The sequence below is a fragment of the Trichomonas vaginalis genome, chromosome VI (genome assembly GCF_026262505.1).
Source record: "Trichomonas vaginalis G3 chromosome VI, whole genome shotgun sequence".
Classification (NCBI taxonomy): Eukaryota; Parabasalia; order Trichomonadida; family Trichomonadidae; genus Trichomonas; species Trichomonas vaginalis.
In genome coordinates, this window is record NC_067208.1 from 15,635,340 (window position 1) to 15,653,296 (window position 17,957).

At 35.5% G+C, this 17,957-nt stretch overlaps 12 protein-coding genes and 3 pseudogenes across 15 annotated transcripts, besides 1 other annotated feature; 7 read left to right on the forward strand and 8 right to left on the reverse strand.

Moving 5' to 3' along the window:
• Nucleotides 1–16,917: part of a mobile genetic element that runs on past the window's edge.
• Nucleotides 598–1,233, forward strand: TVAGG3_0871500 (protein of unknown function, DUF4106 family; the record flags this gene model as incomplete). The annotated part of the gene is made up of 1 exon (XM_051250066.1): nucleotides 598–1,233. One exon carries the CDS (start codon nucleotides 598–600, stop codon nucleotides 1,231–1,233), a length of 636 nt encoding a protein of 211 aa, XP_051085541.1.
• TVAGG3_0871510 (protein of unknown function, DUF4108 family) lies at nucleotides 1,269–1,688 on the forward strand (the record flags this gene model as incomplete). Its single annotated transcript, XM_051250067.1, has 1 exon — nucleotides 1,269–1,688. The coding sequence occupies one exon, from the start codon at nucleotides 1,269–1,271 to the stop codon at nucleotides 1,686–1,688; it is 420 nt and encodes a 139-aa protein (XP_051085542.1).
• TVAGG3_0871520 (uncharacterized protein) lies at nucleotides 1,705–2,160 on the reverse strand (the record flags this gene model as incomplete). Its single annotated transcript, XM_051250068.1, has 1 exon — nucleotides 1,705–2,160. One exon carries the CDS (start codon nucleotides 2,158–2,160, stop codon nucleotides 1,705–1,707), a length of 456 nt encoding a protein of 151 aa, XP_051085543.1.
• Nucleotides 2,623–3,072, forward strand: TVAGG3_0871530 (protein of unknown function, DUF4106 family; the record flags this gene model as incomplete). Its single annotated transcript, XM_051250069.1, has 1 exon — nucleotides 2,623–3,072. The coding sequence occupies one exon, from the start codon at nucleotides 2,623–2,625 to the stop codon at nucleotides 3,070–3,072; it is 450 nt and encodes a 149-aa protein (XP_051085544.1).
• TVAGG3_0871540 (organellar and viral DNA polymerase type B) lies at nucleotides 3,303–4,168 on the reverse strand (the record flags this gene model as incomplete). Its single annotated transcript, XM_051250070.1, has 1 exon — nucleotides 3,303–4,168. A coding segment is annotated over one exon (866 nt), but the record flags the coding sequence as incomplete, so codon positions are not given.
• Nucleotides 4,859–5,026, forward strand: TVAGG3_0871550 (uncharacterized protein; the record flags this gene model as incomplete). The annotated part of the gene is made up of 1 exon (XM_051250071.1): nucleotides 4,859–5,026. The coding sequence occupies one exon, from the start codon at nucleotides 4,859–4,861 to the stop codon at nucleotides 5,024–5,026; it is 168 nt and encodes a 55-aa protein (XP_051085546.1).
• TVAGG3_0871560 (uncharacterized protein) lies at nucleotides 5,055–5,633 on the reverse strand (the record flags this gene model as incomplete). Its single annotated transcript, XM_001325635.2, has 1 exon — nucleotides 5,055–5,633. The coding sequence occupies one exon, from the start codon at nucleotides 5,631–5,633 to the stop codon at nucleotides 5,055–5,057; it is 579 nt and encodes a 192-aa protein (XP_001325670.2).
• Nucleotides 5,884–6,273, forward strand: TVAGG3_0871570 (uncharacterized protein; the record flags this gene model as incomplete). Its single annotated transcript, XM_051250072.1, has 1 exon — nucleotides 5,884–6,273. One exon carries the CDS (start codon nucleotides 5,884–5,886, stop codon nucleotides 6,271–6,273), a length of 390 nt encoding a protein of 129 aa, XP_051085547.1.
• On the forward strand, nucleotides 6,301–6,488 carry TVAGG3_0871580 (uncharacterized protein; the record flags this gene model as incomplete). The annotated part of the gene is made up of 1 exon (XM_051250073.1): nucleotides 6,301–6,488. A coding segment is annotated over one exon (188 nt), but the record flags the coding sequence as incomplete, so codon positions are not given.
• TVAGG3_0871590 lies at nucleotides 6,917–7,418 on the forward strand (annotated as a pseudogene). The gene has a single exon. A coding segment is annotated over exon 1 (502 nt).
• Nucleotides 7,677–7,940, reverse strand: TVAGG3_0871600 (uncharacterized protein; the record flags this gene model as incomplete). The annotated part of the gene is made up of 1 exon (XM_051250074.1): nucleotides 7,677–7,940. The coding sequence occupies one exon, from the start codon at nucleotides 7,938–7,940 to the stop codon at nucleotides 7,677–7,679; it is 264 nt and encodes an 87-aa protein (XP_051085549.1).
• Nucleotides 8,086–10,215, reverse strand: TVAGG3_0871610 (annotated as a pseudogene). The gene has a single exon. A coding segment is annotated over exon 1 (2,130 nt).
• Nucleotides 10,256–10,839, reverse strand: TVAGG3_0871620 (annotated as a pseudogene). The gene has a single exon. A coding segment is annotated over exon 1 (584 nt).
• Nucleotides 11,021–11,422, reverse strand: TVAGG3_0871630 (uncharacterized protein; the record flags this gene model as incomplete). Its single annotated transcript, XM_051250075.1, has 1 exon — nucleotides 11,021–11,422. One exon carries the CDS (start codon nucleotides 11,420–11,422, stop codon nucleotides 11,021–11,023), a length of 402 nt encoding a protein of 133 aa, XP_051085550.1.
• On the reverse strand, nucleotides 15,191–15,553 carry TVAGG3_0871640 (uncharacterized protein; the record flags this gene model as incomplete). The annotated part of the gene is made up of 1 exon (XM_051250076.1): nucleotides 15,191–15,553. One exon carries the CDS (start codon nucleotides 15,551–15,553, stop codon nucleotides 15,191–15,193), a length of 363 nt encoding a protein of 120 aa, XP_051085551.1.
• Nucleotides 16,918–17,957: the final 1,040 nt, after the last annotated feature.

Genomic DNA, 17,957 nt, shown 5'->3' on the forward strand with positions numbered 1-17,957 from the left:
ATGTACAGAATAGATGTTTCAGATTTTTATGACTTCCAAGCATTCAGAAATATGTGTCCATTTAGAGACTATAACAAAGCAGTCGAGAATTTGAAACGTTTAGTCATTTATGTTGACTCTGCCCCAGAATGTTATGTCATGAAAGAATGGGATGTTGTCTTTAACAAACCAAGAGCAACAATAGTTTCAGAACAAGAATGTAGACAGAAACTTAAGAAAATAAAAGTCGTACAAGTTGGATGAAGATGTTAGATGCTTGGGATATCTTATTGTCAAAGTTAGAAGATTTTTCAGTTCGAGGTATAAAGTTCTATACACCTTCTCCAAACTTCTATTCTATCTTCACTGGATATAAATACGAACAAGTAGAATGGAAAGAAAATATTATAGAAGCTTGGTTAGACCATGTCAAAGAAATTATATGCAATGGAAACGAAAGAGTCTATGAGTATATCTTATGTTGGTTTGCAAACATCTTACAACATCCAAGTGCTAAAAATGAAACTGCTCTCATTATAATTGGAAAACAAGGAACTGGTAAGAACATTTCTTACAGATATCTTATGCAAACTGTTAGAGGGCTATTCGAACCCTAATATGACAAACTTAGAAAACATCTGCGGTAAATTTAACTCTTCAATAGAGAATATGAAACTTATAGTTTGCAATGAACTTCAAAGTATAGATACAACAAAAGTTTTGAACTCAGATGCTTTGAAGAGTCTTATAACAGACAAAGTTGGAGTTGTTGAAAGAAAATATAAAGACCAAAGAGTTTGTGAAAATGTTGCAAACTTCATTATGGTTTCAAACAATGCTGTTCCGATGAAGTTAGAAAGTTCTGACAGAAGATATGTAGTTGTCAGAACGTCAGATTCTCATATGCAAGATACAGAATATTTTGACGACTTAGCAGAAACTTTGACACCTAACTTTTACAACCACTTGTTCTCATATTTCATGACATTAGATATTTCAAAGTTCAATCCAAGACAAATTCCACATACCGAAGAAAGACAAACATTGTTAGAAGCAAACAAGAGTGTATATGAACTGTTCATAGAAGAAAGCGACTTTGTGTCATTAGATGAAAGGTCATTGTACGATTCGTATAAACAGTATTGTCAAGAATATGGTTATATGACAGCTTCTAAACGAACATTCTTGGCAAATGTCAAAAATCTTTTAGATGTTCAGAATGGCGTATATACAAAGAAAAATTTTTCTGAGTAAATTTAAAAAAAATCTTTTTTTATCCGATAGAAAAGATGACGAAATATATTTCAGTAAATAAGTACATGACAGAAGTCAAAGAAGAACTAGACCCATTCGCTTATTTGAATGTTTACTTCTACAATTTTGAAAAGTCTACATTCAGCAAAGTTTGGAACATCGAACCAGTTAAGTTTGCTATTGTGACTAAAAATGGTGCGAAATTTGAAGACTTAGACATAGAAGGTTTGTTAGCAGTCAAAGAAAATTTTGACAGAAGGTTCTCAAACCTTAAAGAAGGCAAAGCATACAAACTTGTTATACCTTATGAACCAAAGAAAGCAGACGACTATGAATATTATGAGTCTAAGATAGTTGAAGTTCAAGGTAAGTTGGGTAAAAAGATTTTAGAGTCTAAGCCAGTGTTTGCTCCTAAAGAGGAAGAGAACATTGACATTGACCCAGAAATGTTCTAAAAATAAAATTTTATTTTTACATGTCAAATTTCTTTTTCTCTGGTTCAGGTTCTTTCTTCTCTTCTTCTACTTTCTTTTCTTTCTTTTCTTTCTTTTCTCTCTTCTTCTTTTCTGGTGGAGTTATGTCAAATTTCTCAGAACCATATTTTTGTAAAAGTTCTTTGTCCTTTAATAGCTCTTCTATTCTGTTTTCTATTTCATCTTCAAGAACAGTGCATGTGTCTTCTTTGCATTCTAAGAAGTTTTGTTGGACTTCATCTCTCCAAGAGGCGTCATCTCTGTCAACAAGTCTGTCATTGACAAATTTTAAGACTTCTCTGCCTAATGTTTTATGGTTCTTGTCATATTCCCAGAAACAGAACTTTAGAACAAATTCACCTTTCTTGTTTACACTATGTAAGATTTTATGGTCGACAGATGTTTTGCTGTCAAAAAGCTTGTCTCGAATATAGATAGCGAAATCGCTAGACATTTTCTAAAAGATAAAAATTTTAATTTTTCTAAAAATATGTTAGAAAAAAAGTTTGCTGACATTGACAAGAAATTTGAGAATGTTTTAAACAAGAACAAGAGGAAGTTAGAAAATGCTCAGATAAAGCCTATACATGACAAGTTCCTATTTGCTCAGAATGGTATAACAGGTCTAATCGCACCACCTGGGTCGGGTAAGACTTTCACTTATCTTAAAATGGCTGCACAACAACAAGAACTAGATGAGAAGAACCCATTCTATGAGTTAGTAGTCATTTGTAGTACTTCTGGTCAATTTGACCAAACCGTCAATTCGTTCAAAGATATTATAAAGAAGTCTAAGTTAGTATGTATAAAAGACTCTGAGTTGTTAGATTGGATAAAGAAGTACCAAAGAAGAGTTTTGAAGTATAATGCTATAAATGAGTATATAAATTCTAAGTTTAAAGACCCAAATGAGGAAATGCAGAGAATATTAGAGAAGAAACACTTCAGAAACAAACAGAAAGAGATAGAATACATTTCGAAGAAATTGCAATCGTACGATTGGAAGACTTACCCTCATAGATGTCTTCTTATCTTAGATGACTTTGCTTCTCATCCTTTGTTAAAGAACAGAGAACAAGACATGTGTCGAATTCTTAAGAAGCTCAGACACTTTAACATTTCAGTTGTCATTTGTGTACAGACAGCCAAGAGTTTAAGTAAGGATGTTAAAAGAATACTTACTGATATCATACTTTTCCCTGGATTGTCCGAAGACGATTTCATGGAACTTATGAAAGAGTCCATGGCAGGTAAGTTTGACAGACATGAACTATGGGAGAAGTACAAAGTCATACAAGACCCTCATACTTCTTTCAGAATTCATATCTACGCAAACAAAGTTCAAATTGTAAAAAGTCAAGCTTGAAAAATAAAGAGTTTTGGCGACCAGGGTTTTTTCACTACTCGCTGTTCTTCTCTCGGTTTTCCGAGGGAAGCAAGCATATGAGGAAATTCATGAAATTTCATACGGAATTCAATAAAAATAATGTTTATGTTAGAAGGTTAGATCTAACCTGTTTTCTAACCTCATTTCTACCCCAGTTATTTTATAAGCGTTTTACATGGTAAACATTGTGAATTCGTGAAATTCTAAACAATTTCGTAGCTTCTATTTCTTCTGTCAGTACATCGAATGTTTTAACAATGCCGAAGGTTTCTTTATATTTCTTCTTGACATCAGATAGAAGGAAATCGTCAGCTGTTGGATAGTTTTTGTTCAGAAATGTCAACATGTCCATTTTATCTTCTGCTGGTTTCTCTACTTCTTTCTTTAAGTCAGCATAGTCGTTTCGCATACGTTCTATCTCTTTGACGGAGTAGTTATATTTCCTCATTGCTGCTTTACATTTTGAACATTGTGGGTTCATTTTAGCATTGTACATTGAAATCTTACCTGCTAGTATGACTAAGGCGTCAATTGCTCTCTTTAACTCAAAAGTTGCGGGTTTTATCTGTTCATTCCATACCTTACCTCTTCTATCTTTATCTCTTATCTGCCATACACATTTTGCAACTAACGAAACAAAGTTGTCGTAGGTCTTAAACTCTTCAGATTTGTATATGTCAGAGATGTTCTTATATACCATGTCGCAATCTTTGTCCATGACTTTGTGGTTGCAATGAAATCCAAGAAACTCATAGTTAACCTTTCGTATGAACTTCTTTATTTCTACTGAGTCAGTTGCTTTGACTTCTATTTCATCGAATTCTGGAATAGTAAGCTTTTGTTGTTGTATTTCAGGAAGTTTAGGTAGATGGTCAATAATGTCCTGCATTTCATAAAGATACTGTTCATTTGTTTCATCTTTCGCACTACAGTCTAAATTACTTGTTAAAAGTTCTTGCTTTATCTTCTGGATTTTTGTTTCAAAAGTATATGAAGAAGGAATGAAGCTTTTCATCTCTACTAACATTGAAGTTGGGTTCATGACTAACGAGTTTGGTGCTGTTGTTGCTAACATGTTCTTACAATAAAAATAAAAAAATATTTTTTTAAAAAAACCAACTTTATTTTTTATTTCGGGAAAACTCATGACAAATTCAAGAGGGTAGAAAAGAGGTTAGAAAACAGGTTAGATCTAACCTTCTACCCTAAAATATATTTTTGGGTGTAAAATTCAAATTTGTAAAAAGTCAAGCTTGAAAAATCTAAGTGTTTAGTCTTAGTAAGATGGTAGCTTCTTAAAGCATATGCCGTCCTGAGTTTTATGTACGTGAAGAGAAGTACAATGAATTCAATTACGAGTACAATTGCAATGACAACTAAGGCAACTATTTTTGTCTTTTGCCAGCAAGGTACTTCTTCTCTTCCAATGGTTCGGCAGAACTATACTCACTCATGAGAAATGCCAAAACGGTTTAATAGAAAAAGTGTCATTTTTTCATGTCCGAAGACTCGAAGGTGCAACACTTCCAAAATACCGACGAACTCAGAAGAGCAGCATGGCAGTATGTTCTTGACAACTTCTTTGAGTTCTCCAAGGACACCTTGGAAAATGCTGAAGAACTCCGACACAGAGAATTTGGAGAAATTGCACTCCAATACTACCTTGACAAACAAAGGGTAAACAAAGGGTAAAATAAGACTAAAAACTTAACGTTTAAAAAGTGACATTTTTATGAGCTCCGAGTCACCGAGAAAACTTGGTCAGATGTTAGCAGCTTACTTCCCTGAGGAGGATGGAAGCGTTACATACGTAAGGTTCAAAAACAACGAACCTGGAATTGCGTACCAAATTCGCAATTACATGACCATGGAAGAGTACGAAAGGTTTCTACAAGAGAAACCAGCTCTAAACAACTCAGAAAAGAAAGAGTAAAAAGTTTAACTCGTAATTGTTTATTTTTTTACTTGTATGGGCAAGCTGCAAGAATGAAGTCGACTATCTCAGTCTTTGTCTTGACCAGTTGGACTGCTCTTGCGAGTACGTCTGTTTTGCGGTCTCCAGCTGGTGTCTGACCTTCGTAATTGCGCATGTTCTTGAGAGCTCCAACTGTAAATGGTTGTAGGATGAAGAGTCTCTCAGACTGCTTGAGGTAGTCTTCACGGTCACGAACCGAATCTGTGGTACGAGTCGAATCGGTCGATTTGAGGGAAGAGACTGAAAGCCTGTCTTCTTCCATTGGGGTAGTAGCATACTCTTTGCGTAAGCGGTTCAGACCTTCCTCGAACTCTTGGTCTCTCTTGGATTGAGATTGGAATTGTGGGGCAGGGTTTTGCATAAACATCCAAGGGTTGGGGAAGTAAGGCATAGGCTGAGGAGGAGGGTAGTTCGGGAAGCCTTGTGGTAGGTAGTAACCTTGAGGTGGAAATTGGTAGTAATTTGGTGGAGGGACTTGCTGGAACTGAGGTTGCTGAGGTGCAGGGGCTGGTGCTTTAGGTTCCTCTGGTTTGGGAATGGGCTCGGTTGGTGGTACGTCGGACATCTGTTTGTGGCTTAACCGTCGGAAGGAAAAACCTTTCCTGTCGGAAGGAAAAACCTTTCCTGTCGGAAGGAAAAACCTTTCCTGTCGGAAGGAAAAACCTTTCCTGTCGGAAGGAAAAACTTTTTCTGAAGTTCGACCAAAAGTTCTCAATTTTCGAAAATTTGAATGGTTTACGGACGGACAACTGGAAGAGTCCTTCCTGTCGTCGGGAAAATTTTTTCCAGTTGTCGGGAAAATATTTTCCTGTCGGATGGAAGGACTCGGAATACCAGAAGGATTTGACGAGGCAATTTACCTTATAGAGATAAATGAAGTTGTTAAGCAGTACTTGCGCAGGGTAATGAAGCCCAAGGTCAAGTTCACCACTATTTCTGGAAGGTCTACACTTCAGCTCGAGACTTCGACTGGAATTCCAATTCAAATACCAGACGGGACAGCCTACGATGGCATAAAGGACGCCAAAAGAGAAGCTCTTGTTAAGTTCCTAAACAAACGTCCTTGGATAAAAATACCAAACAAGGAGAACCCCCTACCCCATATGAAATTGGCAATTCAGTCTCTCCTTCACTTCTCGGGTCAGCCGTTCTACATAACCTGTGAAGGCGACATCCAACCAGTTCAGTCAACCTTAACGTTTTGAGTAAAAACATTTTTTTTCATTTTTTGAATGAAGCAAGTTAAATTCGTCCCACACCAATCTCAATGGACCGATGAAGAGTTTCAAGCCATGGTTGAAGGCGTTGAGAACGACATAGACGGCGAACTTGAAGGAGCTCAAACCACAATTGCAACCAAAATTGCAGAAGTCAAGGAACAGATAGCTCCACTTAAAGCTACCAAAGCTACTCTTGACCTCATGGATACTTACCGTTTAGAAGTAAAGAGTGGAATAAGACAATTAAAATTAAAACTTCTAAACTACGAAGCTATACTCCAAAAGTTAGCAGAAATGAGAAGACTTTACCAGAGCTACTTACATGTAAGGGACTTACCTTCAAGCAGTCCGACCAAAGATGAATTTTCTGACATTGTCCCAATTTTGTCCGAAAGTCAGCTCAGATGTTTGAACTGCTCCCAACATATCCAGAATATGAACGTTTGCCTGAACTCTTCCGCAATCTCAAAAAACGTTTTTTGGTTCTCATGTTCGAAACTTTTATCGGAAGAGACAACAAACGTTCAGAAGAAGAACAAGATATTATTTTAAACTTGTTGTATGACTTAACCGTCATAACAAGCTTTTTGAAGTAAAACCGTCATTCTCAAACCACTTCATTTTTTCGATGTCCGAACAAGCACCGAAGCCGAACACAATGGCAGATGTCCTTTCAATGTTGCCAGACAAGCGCCCAGTTCAAATTCAAATTTTGAATTTGAAAGCTCATCTGACAAACACCGTTAAGACTCTCCAAAGTAGTCTTATGGAAGAGATGACCAAGCTCAAAGCCGATGTCCTCATGAACCAAGCTTCCAATGAGAAATGCCTGAATGATTTGACGGAAACCTTGCGCATTTACGCGAGAGAGAACCGAGACCTTGCCAGACTCATCTACCGTTTCTTCGAAGAGATAGACGCCATCTGGAAGGTACTCGGAAAGGACAGAACCTCCAACACCGTAATTCGTGAGTACCAAATTGAAGAAGGAATTTGTCGAGGAAGAAGAGAAACACGAAGAAGAAGAAGAACACGAAGAAGAAGAGAGAAGAAGAGAAACACGAAGAAAGGAAGTTTGGGCAACCCTTGTTGCCGATGACAGTTACGAAATTTCCCAACCCTACCCATACAAAATCCGCAACAAGGAGACAGGCAAGGTTCTTACCCCAGTCCTCAACAACTTGGGACACTTGAACCTTAACCTTCGGAATCGCGGTTCAATTTCCATGGGCAAGCTTGTCGCAATTCAATGGGTTCCAAATCCAGCAAGAAGACGAAGGTCAGACACATTGACGGTGACAAGCTCAACAACCGTAAGGAGAACCTCGAGTGGTTCTAAGAGTAAAAAAATTTTATTTTAGGGGGAAACCCCGAGTAAATTTAGGTGTTTATTTGGATAAGTATGTGAAATTAAGGTCAATTTGCAAAATTAGTTCCCGACCTTGAATTGGACTCTTTCGTTCATCCCAGTTGCGTAGGAGGTCGTCCCAGAGGAGTTGGTAGATTTGCCAATCCAAGGACGATTTGTCCTCCCAGGCATTGAGGATGTACTGCTCGTAGAGTCTCATGACCTCTCCCTTGCACCAGACACCCTCTCCCTTGGAACGTAAGGCTTCTTCGAAGTGCTCGAATGCGATTGGCTGCGTGACCATCCGAAATGACACTTTTTGTCCGTTTGGTCAATGTTTGTGTCTCGTGCCATAGTCGACGAAAATACAGACAAACAGGTTATATATGAGTTTGAGACCAAGAATGGTGTAACTCGACCTGTCCGATTCAAATTCGAATAAAAATTTTTTATTTCATGCAATGTTTAACTATTTCACCATCTTCTTTAACACCCCAGTACTTCCTTTTCGATATTACATGAACTTCGGTGAAAATTTTGTCCAATTTGAATTGACCCATCTTTTCACCGACCATGCCCATTTCAATGAGTTTGTTGTACCCTTCTTCGTTCGTCATGAGTGCGTCAATGTTCTCATAGTAAACCTTCACTTTGGATTTGACTTCGGAGAAGAATTTGTTGTAGTTGTCAAGGACTGCCTTTGCGAACTGAGGGTAAGACCAATGTTCGACAATAGGTTTTAATGTGGTTACTAAGCCACTTTGACCTTGAGTGAATTCGTACTTCAAAACAAAAGGAGAAAACCTTTCAACAAAGTTGTCGACCTTCTCATAATGTTTACTCTTCATCTCTTGAGGTTTCTTAATGGAATATCCCCATGTCGAATTCATAAGCAATTTGAGTGTCATTGCAAGTTTGGGGTTTGAAGCTTTCCTAATATCATACAGTTGTTGTATGACTTTTCCAACTGTATAGTTCCTTCCTGGGAACTCACCGTCTTCGTTTGGAATTCCAGTCGGGATATATTGGACGAACCTCATGTATGCAGCGTTAAGGTCGACATAGTATATCTTTTCGTTTGAGTCGAACTTGTCGCAACCAATTGGTCCAGTTTGTGGAAATTCAAGTGAGTCTCTTATCTTCTGAGAAACTTCTCCTGTTATCTCATAAACATCGTCGAAGCAACCTGTTTCATATAAAACCTTCTGACCTAACTCAGATGCTCTCCAATACAATTTGACGTCAATTGGATGTCTCAATGGAAGTTTGTTTATAGCATCTTGAAGTTCTTGCAACCTCATTGGAAGTTCTTCTGGTTCAGGTTGGTATCCGAACAATCCAACTCCTTTTGGAATTGTGTACTTCTTTTGTACTATAACTTTGTCTGGAACAACTTTTGGTCTTGCTAACAATGAAAAGTTTGTTTCGTCTTTTGGTACAAAAGTTTCTGTCAGCTTGTCATCTGGAATTGGTTCCAACAAACCTTTCTCGAAAAGAATGTTTACAGCTCTGACAATGTTGCACTTGCCTTTTCCGAACAATGGGTTTGTAAGACTTTCGTTCAACATGAAGTGGTTGTGGACAATTACAATCTTCAACCATGGTAAGTCTTTGTCAACAACATAGTCGTCATGTGAAGAACCTTTAGCTGTAGGTATGTTGACTCGGATATTGACATTTGCCAACGGTGCAATTTTTGCCAATTGACCTCTGAGAATGTACCTTGTCTTCACACATGACTCAAGATACTTCATTCTTCTCATCTGTAACAAGACCAGAGTTCCTGAGACATGTAAGAATACAAGGTTCATTGACAATTGTTTCAATTGAATTGTAAATTCCATACCTTGTCAAGTCAATGTCAGACTTATTTATGAACGGGAAGTATCCAGCATGTTGTCTGACTGCTTGAGGGTTAGGTTGGTACCATTCGAACTTGACACTTGCAATTCCTTCAATTGCATTCAAAATGTCTGAGTCGGAGTCAACCATTTGTTCTCTCTTTGTAGTCTTGAAAGCGTCAAGAAGTTTGCAGCTGTTGTGACATTGCCATGTGCATAGTAAATGTGACCATCCAAATCTGTTATGGTCAATCTGAGATTGTATCCTTTCTTATTTCCGTCTTGTTGCAGCAAGTACACCCATGAAGCCTTCTTTGTTCTTTCCTTCGTCAAAGTTTACTGTAAAGGTTCGACCAGATGTAATTTGACTTCTAACTTCACGTACTTTCATATGCATATCTTGTTCTTTCCATGGGAGCATGCTCTTCACCTTTTCCTTTTTTCCTTCTCAAAGGATGCAATTGTTCGTCATGTTTCCAGTAGAATCTGGCAAAGCCGTCGTGTCCTTCAACTTGAGGTTCTCTAACATCGAAAGGCATGTCCATAAGACGTTCTTCTTCTAACCTCTCTAGTCTGTTTGGATAATTTGCGCGTGCTGTTTCAAGTCCATTTCGTAGCAGACAATTTGTCATAGACTTTTATGGGTCTTCCCTTCCTATATTTAAAATTCTTTGAAACTCTCCAACCATATCTTTGCAACTCTGCTTTTATTCTAGCAGATTTTCTATCCATTCTATATGGGGGCATTTTTATAAAAATAAAAAAAATGTTTTTTTCTTTACTTTACATAACCGCCTGCTGCCATAAGTCTTTGACGCCAACCCATACCAGCTAATGAAGGTTGACTTGGTTTAGTTTGGAAACTAAACTTTGGTTTTGGTTTATCTTCAGTTTTTGGTTTTTCTTCTTCTATCGGTTTTTCGTCACTTTTCGGTTCCTCTGACTTTACTCACTTGCAGGAACAGTTGTGTCGTCAACATCTTCATAAATATCATATGCCATTTGTTTTTGTTTTCCTTTCAACTTTTTGTGTTTGTTGTAAAGTTTAGAATATTTCGACTCTAAGTCAATGAGATGTTCTATAATGAACTGTTGGTCAGTGAAGTAAACTTTTCCATCTGTTGTCTCGAAAGCTCCTTCAGACTTCAATATTTTATTTGTGAGAGTCTGTTTCTTTTTTGAGATACTAGCCGTTCCATTTCTATGAAAAGTGACTTTGTAGTTAGGGTTTGTATTTCCAGACCTGGCACTTTCTATTATTGAATTTTTCTCTTCATCTGTAAGTTCTTTGACAGGTTTTGACAATGGTTCTGAACTTTTTGTTTGTGGTGTCAAATCTACCGTTTCAACTTCTTCGGTCATTTCATCTCAGTAAAAAATTTTAGTTTTTTGTTTTCAACTTGTTTATTTTTAAGTCGGTCTAAAACTTCCTGAGGTATAGGAAGAACTTGACAAACACGTGTGTAACTGCTGGAAGTCGACAAATCCATCTTGAACCCATTTGTCTCAATGCTGTATTGTTCATTTCATCTCAGTAAAAAATTTACATTCCCCACGTTTGAGGCGGTTGCGGTTGGTTATTGTTTACCCATTGTTGTGCATGGTTATATCCTCTGTTAAAGAATCTTTCACCTTGGTCCATATAGTGTCCTGCTTGGTTATAGTAGTCATTTGCTTTGTTATAATAGTTTCCTGCTTGTCTTCCTACATTGTCCATCCATCCTTGAACTTTTCCTCTTGTTTCAGGATTTGGAATAAGATTTGCTGCATCTCGTGCTACATCCCAACCTTTCTGTACAGTTTGTATAATAGGTTGTGCTTTCTCTTTAAGTATACCTAATGTACTCAAAATCTTCCTTCCAACTCCAAATACACCTCTGGCTATTGTTCCCACTGCGGGCAAAAATCTGGATGCAACTCCTGCTAATGCGCCAAATAAACCCATTTCTTATGGGTTAAAAAATGACGAATCCAAACAAGGACCCCTATGTTTCTAAGGCAACAAAGAAAGCACTCATGATAAAAATCTTTAGTTCAACACCAAATGCTTGGTTTATGGATATCTTGGAAAACATTCCGAGGTATAGAGAAGATGGACCACCATACTGGCTAATATTTGTCGGTCAAAACACAAGATACTGTGAAGCCATACCATTATGTCCAAAAATATTTTAGATGTGAAAACTGCTTTGACAATATTCGTTGACAAATACCATCCAACAAAACTGACATCTGACTGTGAAAGTTCTTTCAAATCAGATGATTAAAAACTATCTGCGTTCAAAAAATGTAAACCAATATTTCATTGTCGACCAAAACCATTCTGCTCTTGGTGTCATTGACAGTTGTATAAAAATCTTAAGAGACTTAAACCAACCACAAGGTGGTGAAGCAAATGAAATGTCATATGACGACAATATAGACACTTCTCCATGGCAAAGATGAGACAAGTTTTAAATATTTACAATACCGTAAACAAAAAGGTTTGGGAAACCACTCCCCCGAAGAAATGAAAAACAACCCTGACTTAGAGAAAGACTATATATTTAATAGTTTAGTCAAAAGAGACAAACAAGAAAGAATGCCAGGCTTCAAACTTAAGAAAGGTGACAAAGTAAAAATAGAAATACCTAAACGCGACCCATATGAAAATACTATTGACTATGACAACAATGGGAACTCGACAGGTACTCACATTCGTGTTCGTAAAAATAGAAGAAAGTATACAAGAGAATATTATGAAGTTTTAGGCAAACATGGCAAAATGTACAGACTGCAAGCAGAAGATAAAACTACTATTGTCAGACCTCGTTTCAAACTTGTCAAAGTTCAAGGTGGTATACTTTCAAAGACAGTTCCTAACAAATATAAGACAACTCCTGACGAATATGCTAAAGAAGTTGAAAATGACGACTAAGCAATTCTATACCATGCGTAAACTGTCATGTAAGGTGGCATGTAGTCTTTACTTTGTCCCGTTGTTTGCGTATATCCTGAAACGAAATGTGTATGGTTTCCTTCTCCCTGCGTGTCATCCCAGTAACAATTTATAGCAAATTTAACGTCGTCTTTAACATCATATCCTTTACCTTTTGTCATTCCTGACCAATCCCAATATCTATGCTTATGCCAACCTGCTTGAGATGTACTTAAATCTATGTAGTGACTATGTGCAGGTAAGTTTTCACCTGAAATCGTTTTACTTCCACCTGTTTCCTTTGAAGAGTTTGCACAATACAAAAACCTGTCACTATTTGTTCCCATGCACCAACACCAAACATTACTTGAGGACCTCTTGCTTCCATAGATGTATAAATAGAACCTACTGGGTTCATTAAATCAAACATATGAGACATTATAGGATTGTCTCTTTTGAACTTAAAATATAGTGCAACTATTTCAGGTTTCTTCTGGTTTAAGTCAGAATATTTTTTATAAATATAATCTTATGTTTTCAGGGTAGGTAAAGTCTTGACTATAATATTTGTTTCTGTCATCTTTAATAGTATACTATTCTCGTTTTTTCTATTGCATTATATCTTTTATATCTATAAAAATCTAAATATAATGTTAGCTTTTGTTCATCTACATGTGGTGTTCTGTTGTCATCTCCATAGTCATAATAATATGGTGCTGGAGCTGGGTCAGGCAATGTCATATCTGTCAATTTCATAAACTCTTAAATATTTCTTTTGTTCGTCTCCATATAAGTTTAAGTAGCAGTTGTTGTCTAATGGAACTTTAACTTGTGTACCATCGTTCTTTTTATAGCTTACATACATTTCATTGTTATTTTTCGGAATGAGTTTATACCGTGTACCATTTTCTAAGGACTGTACCAACTGCCATCTAAAATATTTGTTTTCTTCATTGACAGAAAAGTCACCAACAATAGTTTCAATATTTTTTGTTCCTAGCAAACTTTGGTATATTTCATTGACATATGTTTTATCTGCTTTATTTTCAAGGCTAACGTTTAAGTCTGTTATTTCAGAAGATGTATGTGTATGTCCAACGTCACTTTTCCTGTTTAAGGTTTCTTGTAAGTTTGCAATATTTGCAATGGTATGTGTATGTCCAACGTCACTTTTCCTGTTTAAGGTTTCTTGTAAGTTTGTTATTTCAGATATAGAATGTGTATGAGTCTTTTTAGAATATTCGTTTTCAGCTCTTGTCACTTCACTTGACATTTTATTGTCAACATATGTTTTGTCTGCTAGTTCAGGATGAGTATGTTCTTTTGTTGCATAAGCATTGTTAGCTCTTTCTTCTTCTTTTGCTATTGCATCGTCTACATATTCTTTGTCAGCTTTGTTGTCAACATCTGCTTTCAAAAGAAGTTCATCTATAGGTTTCTCGTTTAAAGTTCCTTTTGTTGGATTTATACAAACAGTATGGTTCTTATTGTCTTGAAATAGAAACTCATCTGTCATTGGGTTTAATGTCAGTTTTAAGTTTCCTTCTTTCAATGACTCAGATATCTTAGAATAGTTTGAAAAGTTTGTTGTGTTCTTATTTAGAGCTTGCATAATGAGTTGTCGGTTGTGTTGTATTTCTCTCATGGAAGCAATATCTTTCGACATTTTTATTCTAGATAAAATATGCTTCCAATAGAAAAAGAAAATTCAAGAGTTGCTACAACTAAACCATTAGATGAACTTTTTACTAATGTCGGTCAAAGTTTGAGACAGAGACCGTAAAGCATGAAGGCTATCGTTTTGACTACCCATTAAGATGGCTAAGAGACCCATCTGTCACAAAAGCTATTGGCTTTCGTAGAATGAAGTTTGTGTCTGTAGAAGATAAAAGTTTTCCATTTATTGTAAGGTTTCATATAGATTATATATCTGAAGGGAAACGAAAATGTGGGAAGAAATTGAGCTAATACAAGTTGACCTTTCATCTTCTCTACAGACTGCGTTAAAAAATATAGAAGATAAAATAAATTCATGTTATGCAAAATATGCTGATGAATATGCAAATACCGAGAGCACACTTTATGTGAGAATTGTATATGACAAACAAAATTCACAAGTGTCATTTCAAATCTACGAAGACAATCCAAAGAAAGACGAACAAATATATACAGAATTCACTGCAATGTCATGGTATTATTTGCAAAGAATGTTAAATCAGAAAGTCAAACTTCCTTTAGCAAATATTTACAGTCGATATGCAAGAGATGAACCATATTTATTTAAAGATGTTTTCGACCCAGCTGCTATTATTGTTCATGCTTCATTTTCTGGCGCCCAAAACTCTTTCTTATGCTTGGCAAATGACTTTTACGAAAAACCTACAAAGTTATACGAACCACCAAGTGGAAGTATTTCAGACTTTCAAGTATGGTTTTACTACAGATGGAAGAAAAAGAATAATTCCATTATACCATGCGTTTTACTTAGAACTTAGTTTCATATACAACTACTATCGAACGGTAAAAATATAATTTTTTAATACGGTTGAGGTGTTGGATTTGGTTGCCAACTAGACTGTGGTGCAGGTTCAGGCTGTTGTATAACAGGAGCTTGTTCTTCTGGTTCAGGGTCTTTAGGTATAATACCAACGAACTGACCTACTCTTTTACCAATATTTTTGACTCCGTTCCATACTCCTCTTCCGACAGATTTTATTCCATTCCATATACCTCTTCCAACATTTCGAAAGAAGTTTCCTATCTTACTGAAGAAACCATTTTACTATATGTAAAAATCTAATGTCCGCCTAGTCTCTTACGTTTCCTGTTGAGTTCCATAGCATTCTTTAACTGGAGCTCATACATTCTGTTTCTCCTCTGGTAGAAAACATATTCTGGGTCAACTCCTGTGTTCGCGTCATCTGCATAGAGTTGTTTATATCCCACTTCAGGGTTTGTATAAAACTCTTTCCATCTCATATTTGCATACCATGGTGGCAAACCTAACGCAGCGTCATTTGACATGGCAGTTTGCATTTGTACATCTGTTGGCACTTGACCATAGTTTGCCATTGCAGTTTGTATTCTAACTTCATTTGGAATATTCTCTGGGTTTGGTTGTCCAGGTTGCTGTGCATTCGCTAAGTTCTGTGCGTCCATTTAATATTAGATAAAAATATCTCTTACGAGTACATATACTGAACATTTGCAGGCATTGGTTTCATCTTCATATTCTCTATATCTTTCTGCCACGTCAAATAAGTAAATGACACAATGGAAAAAACCTAAAACAAGTAGTCCTATTTCAAACCACATTTACTTACTAGTAAAATTTCTTTGTTATGACACTTTCTCCAGTTTATAGGACCTCTCTCATATTCTATCTTATCGTATCTAAACTCATAGTCATGTATGTCCTCTAACCATCTCATGACACTTTCCAAACCACTTTTATCGGATGTAAAGTAAAAGCATGGATGGTTATGTAAAACGTCTAAAGTTTCTAAAGAGTCTCTCAAAGTCCAGTCTACTTGGTATTGAAAATCCCATGTGTTATAGAACGGCGGGTCCACTATAAAGAAAACATTTTCCTTGTCTTTATATTTTTCATACAACTCTGTCCAATGACATCTCACAAACTCTATACCCTCAATATATTTTTTCTATGTCCTCTTTGAAAACATTTGTATAGTTAAGATATAAAACTTTTGACATAAGTGTTTCAATGTCATGAACTCTTATAGAACCACTATATAATAGTCTAGCAGATATACTATCCCAGTCAATATACTCTGCCTTTTTCAAAACCTCTCTGACAGTATTTTTCTTATCTAATGGTATACGTTCCATCTTACCTATAGGTATCTTTTCTTTTAACTCTTTCAATATGTTGTTTGTGTCTGGAATATGTTTGAGACGGTCCATATAGTTGTCGAAGTCATTGCATATAATCTTTGAGTCTGGGAATATTATATGACATAGATGGGATATATAGAAACTTCCACCGAACAAATCTACAAATGTTAGACCATTCGGTAGTTTCTTAAGTTCTCTCAATATAATATCTTTACATCTACTCTTATTTCCAAAGAACGGTAACGGTGGTTTTGTAAAATTCATTTATATATAATAATAAAAATGTTTTTTCCTGAAAAGTGACAGAAAAGCGGCTTTTGACAGATGTTTATATGACACTTTTTGTTCAGCTCAAAAAACTACTCGGTCAAAGTCATATTTTCAGTAAGGACATATGGGGTAGAAATGAGGTTAGAAAACGGGGTAGATATACCCTTCTACCCTAAAATATATTTTTATTGAATTCTGAGTAAAATTCTGAGTAAAATGACAGATGTTTATATGACACTTTCTCCGGTTTATAGGACCTCTCTCATATTCTATCTTGTCATATCTAAACTCAAAGTCATGTATGTCCTCAAAACTTCATTTCTCCTAAACATCTTCAGGGCTAGAAGGCACGAAGTGCCTGGAAGCCCCACTACCTTTTTTTTTTTTTTTTTTTTTTTACTCAGCCCATACATAATGAAATAAAAAATAAAAATATATTTATAAAACCATTAAAAAAATTAAAGTTATTTTTAAAAATAATTTATTTTTTTATTCTTACATAAATGACCCAACAAGTAAAACTGGATAAAATAGATTATCGAATTTTAGAGGATGGTGTTCCTGTTTATATTCAAAGATTTAAAGGGAAGCAATATTATAGAATTGTTAATCCTGAATACATAAAACATTTATTTAAAAAGGAAGACTGTGAATTATTAAACGCTAATGAATATGAAACCAATAAATCAAAATTGAAATATAAATATATTGGAAGTGATGAAAGGTGTAAAGATAAAGATAAAGTTTATTCAGTTTCATATAATGAATGGAAAACCAATAAGATAAGAAAACATTTAGGAGATTATGGGAAATGTTCTGAATTCTTTAAATCTAGTATATACGAGAGAGTAAAAGAAATTAGAAATAATTATTTTCATGAATGATAAATGAAACCAATTTTAAAAATTCATGTCTTACATTTTTGAATAATTTATTTTTTTAATTCGTATGAAAATGAGTGGATCAAGATTCGTAACCGTCAATCAATTAATGGATGTTCTTTCACCAATTCTTGAAAATGTTAAACAAGTAGATGTTTATTTCGATGATTATGTAGAAAGTATATATTATAAAGGTAAGTTTAATATTAAACCTATTGCTTTTGCATTTGATAATAAATTAATTGAAAACGCAAAAATTTGGGAATTAATTCCAGATATTGAATTTATAACAAATATTAATGATAAATGGTTTAAACGAATTCCAACCACAAAAGTTCTTTGTAAATTAATGATCAAAACTGAGGAAAAAGAATTTAACGGGTTTAAATATCATCCAAATAAAGTTTCAGAACTAGAAAATGAAAAACTTCAGAAAAAATTAAACGATAGACTTTCAAATGATCGTATTGAAAAAATAAATAAACTAGCAGAAGTTGCATTTAATAATGAAATATTTGATGAATATAACCTTGAACTCAGTGATGGACTTTAAGTCC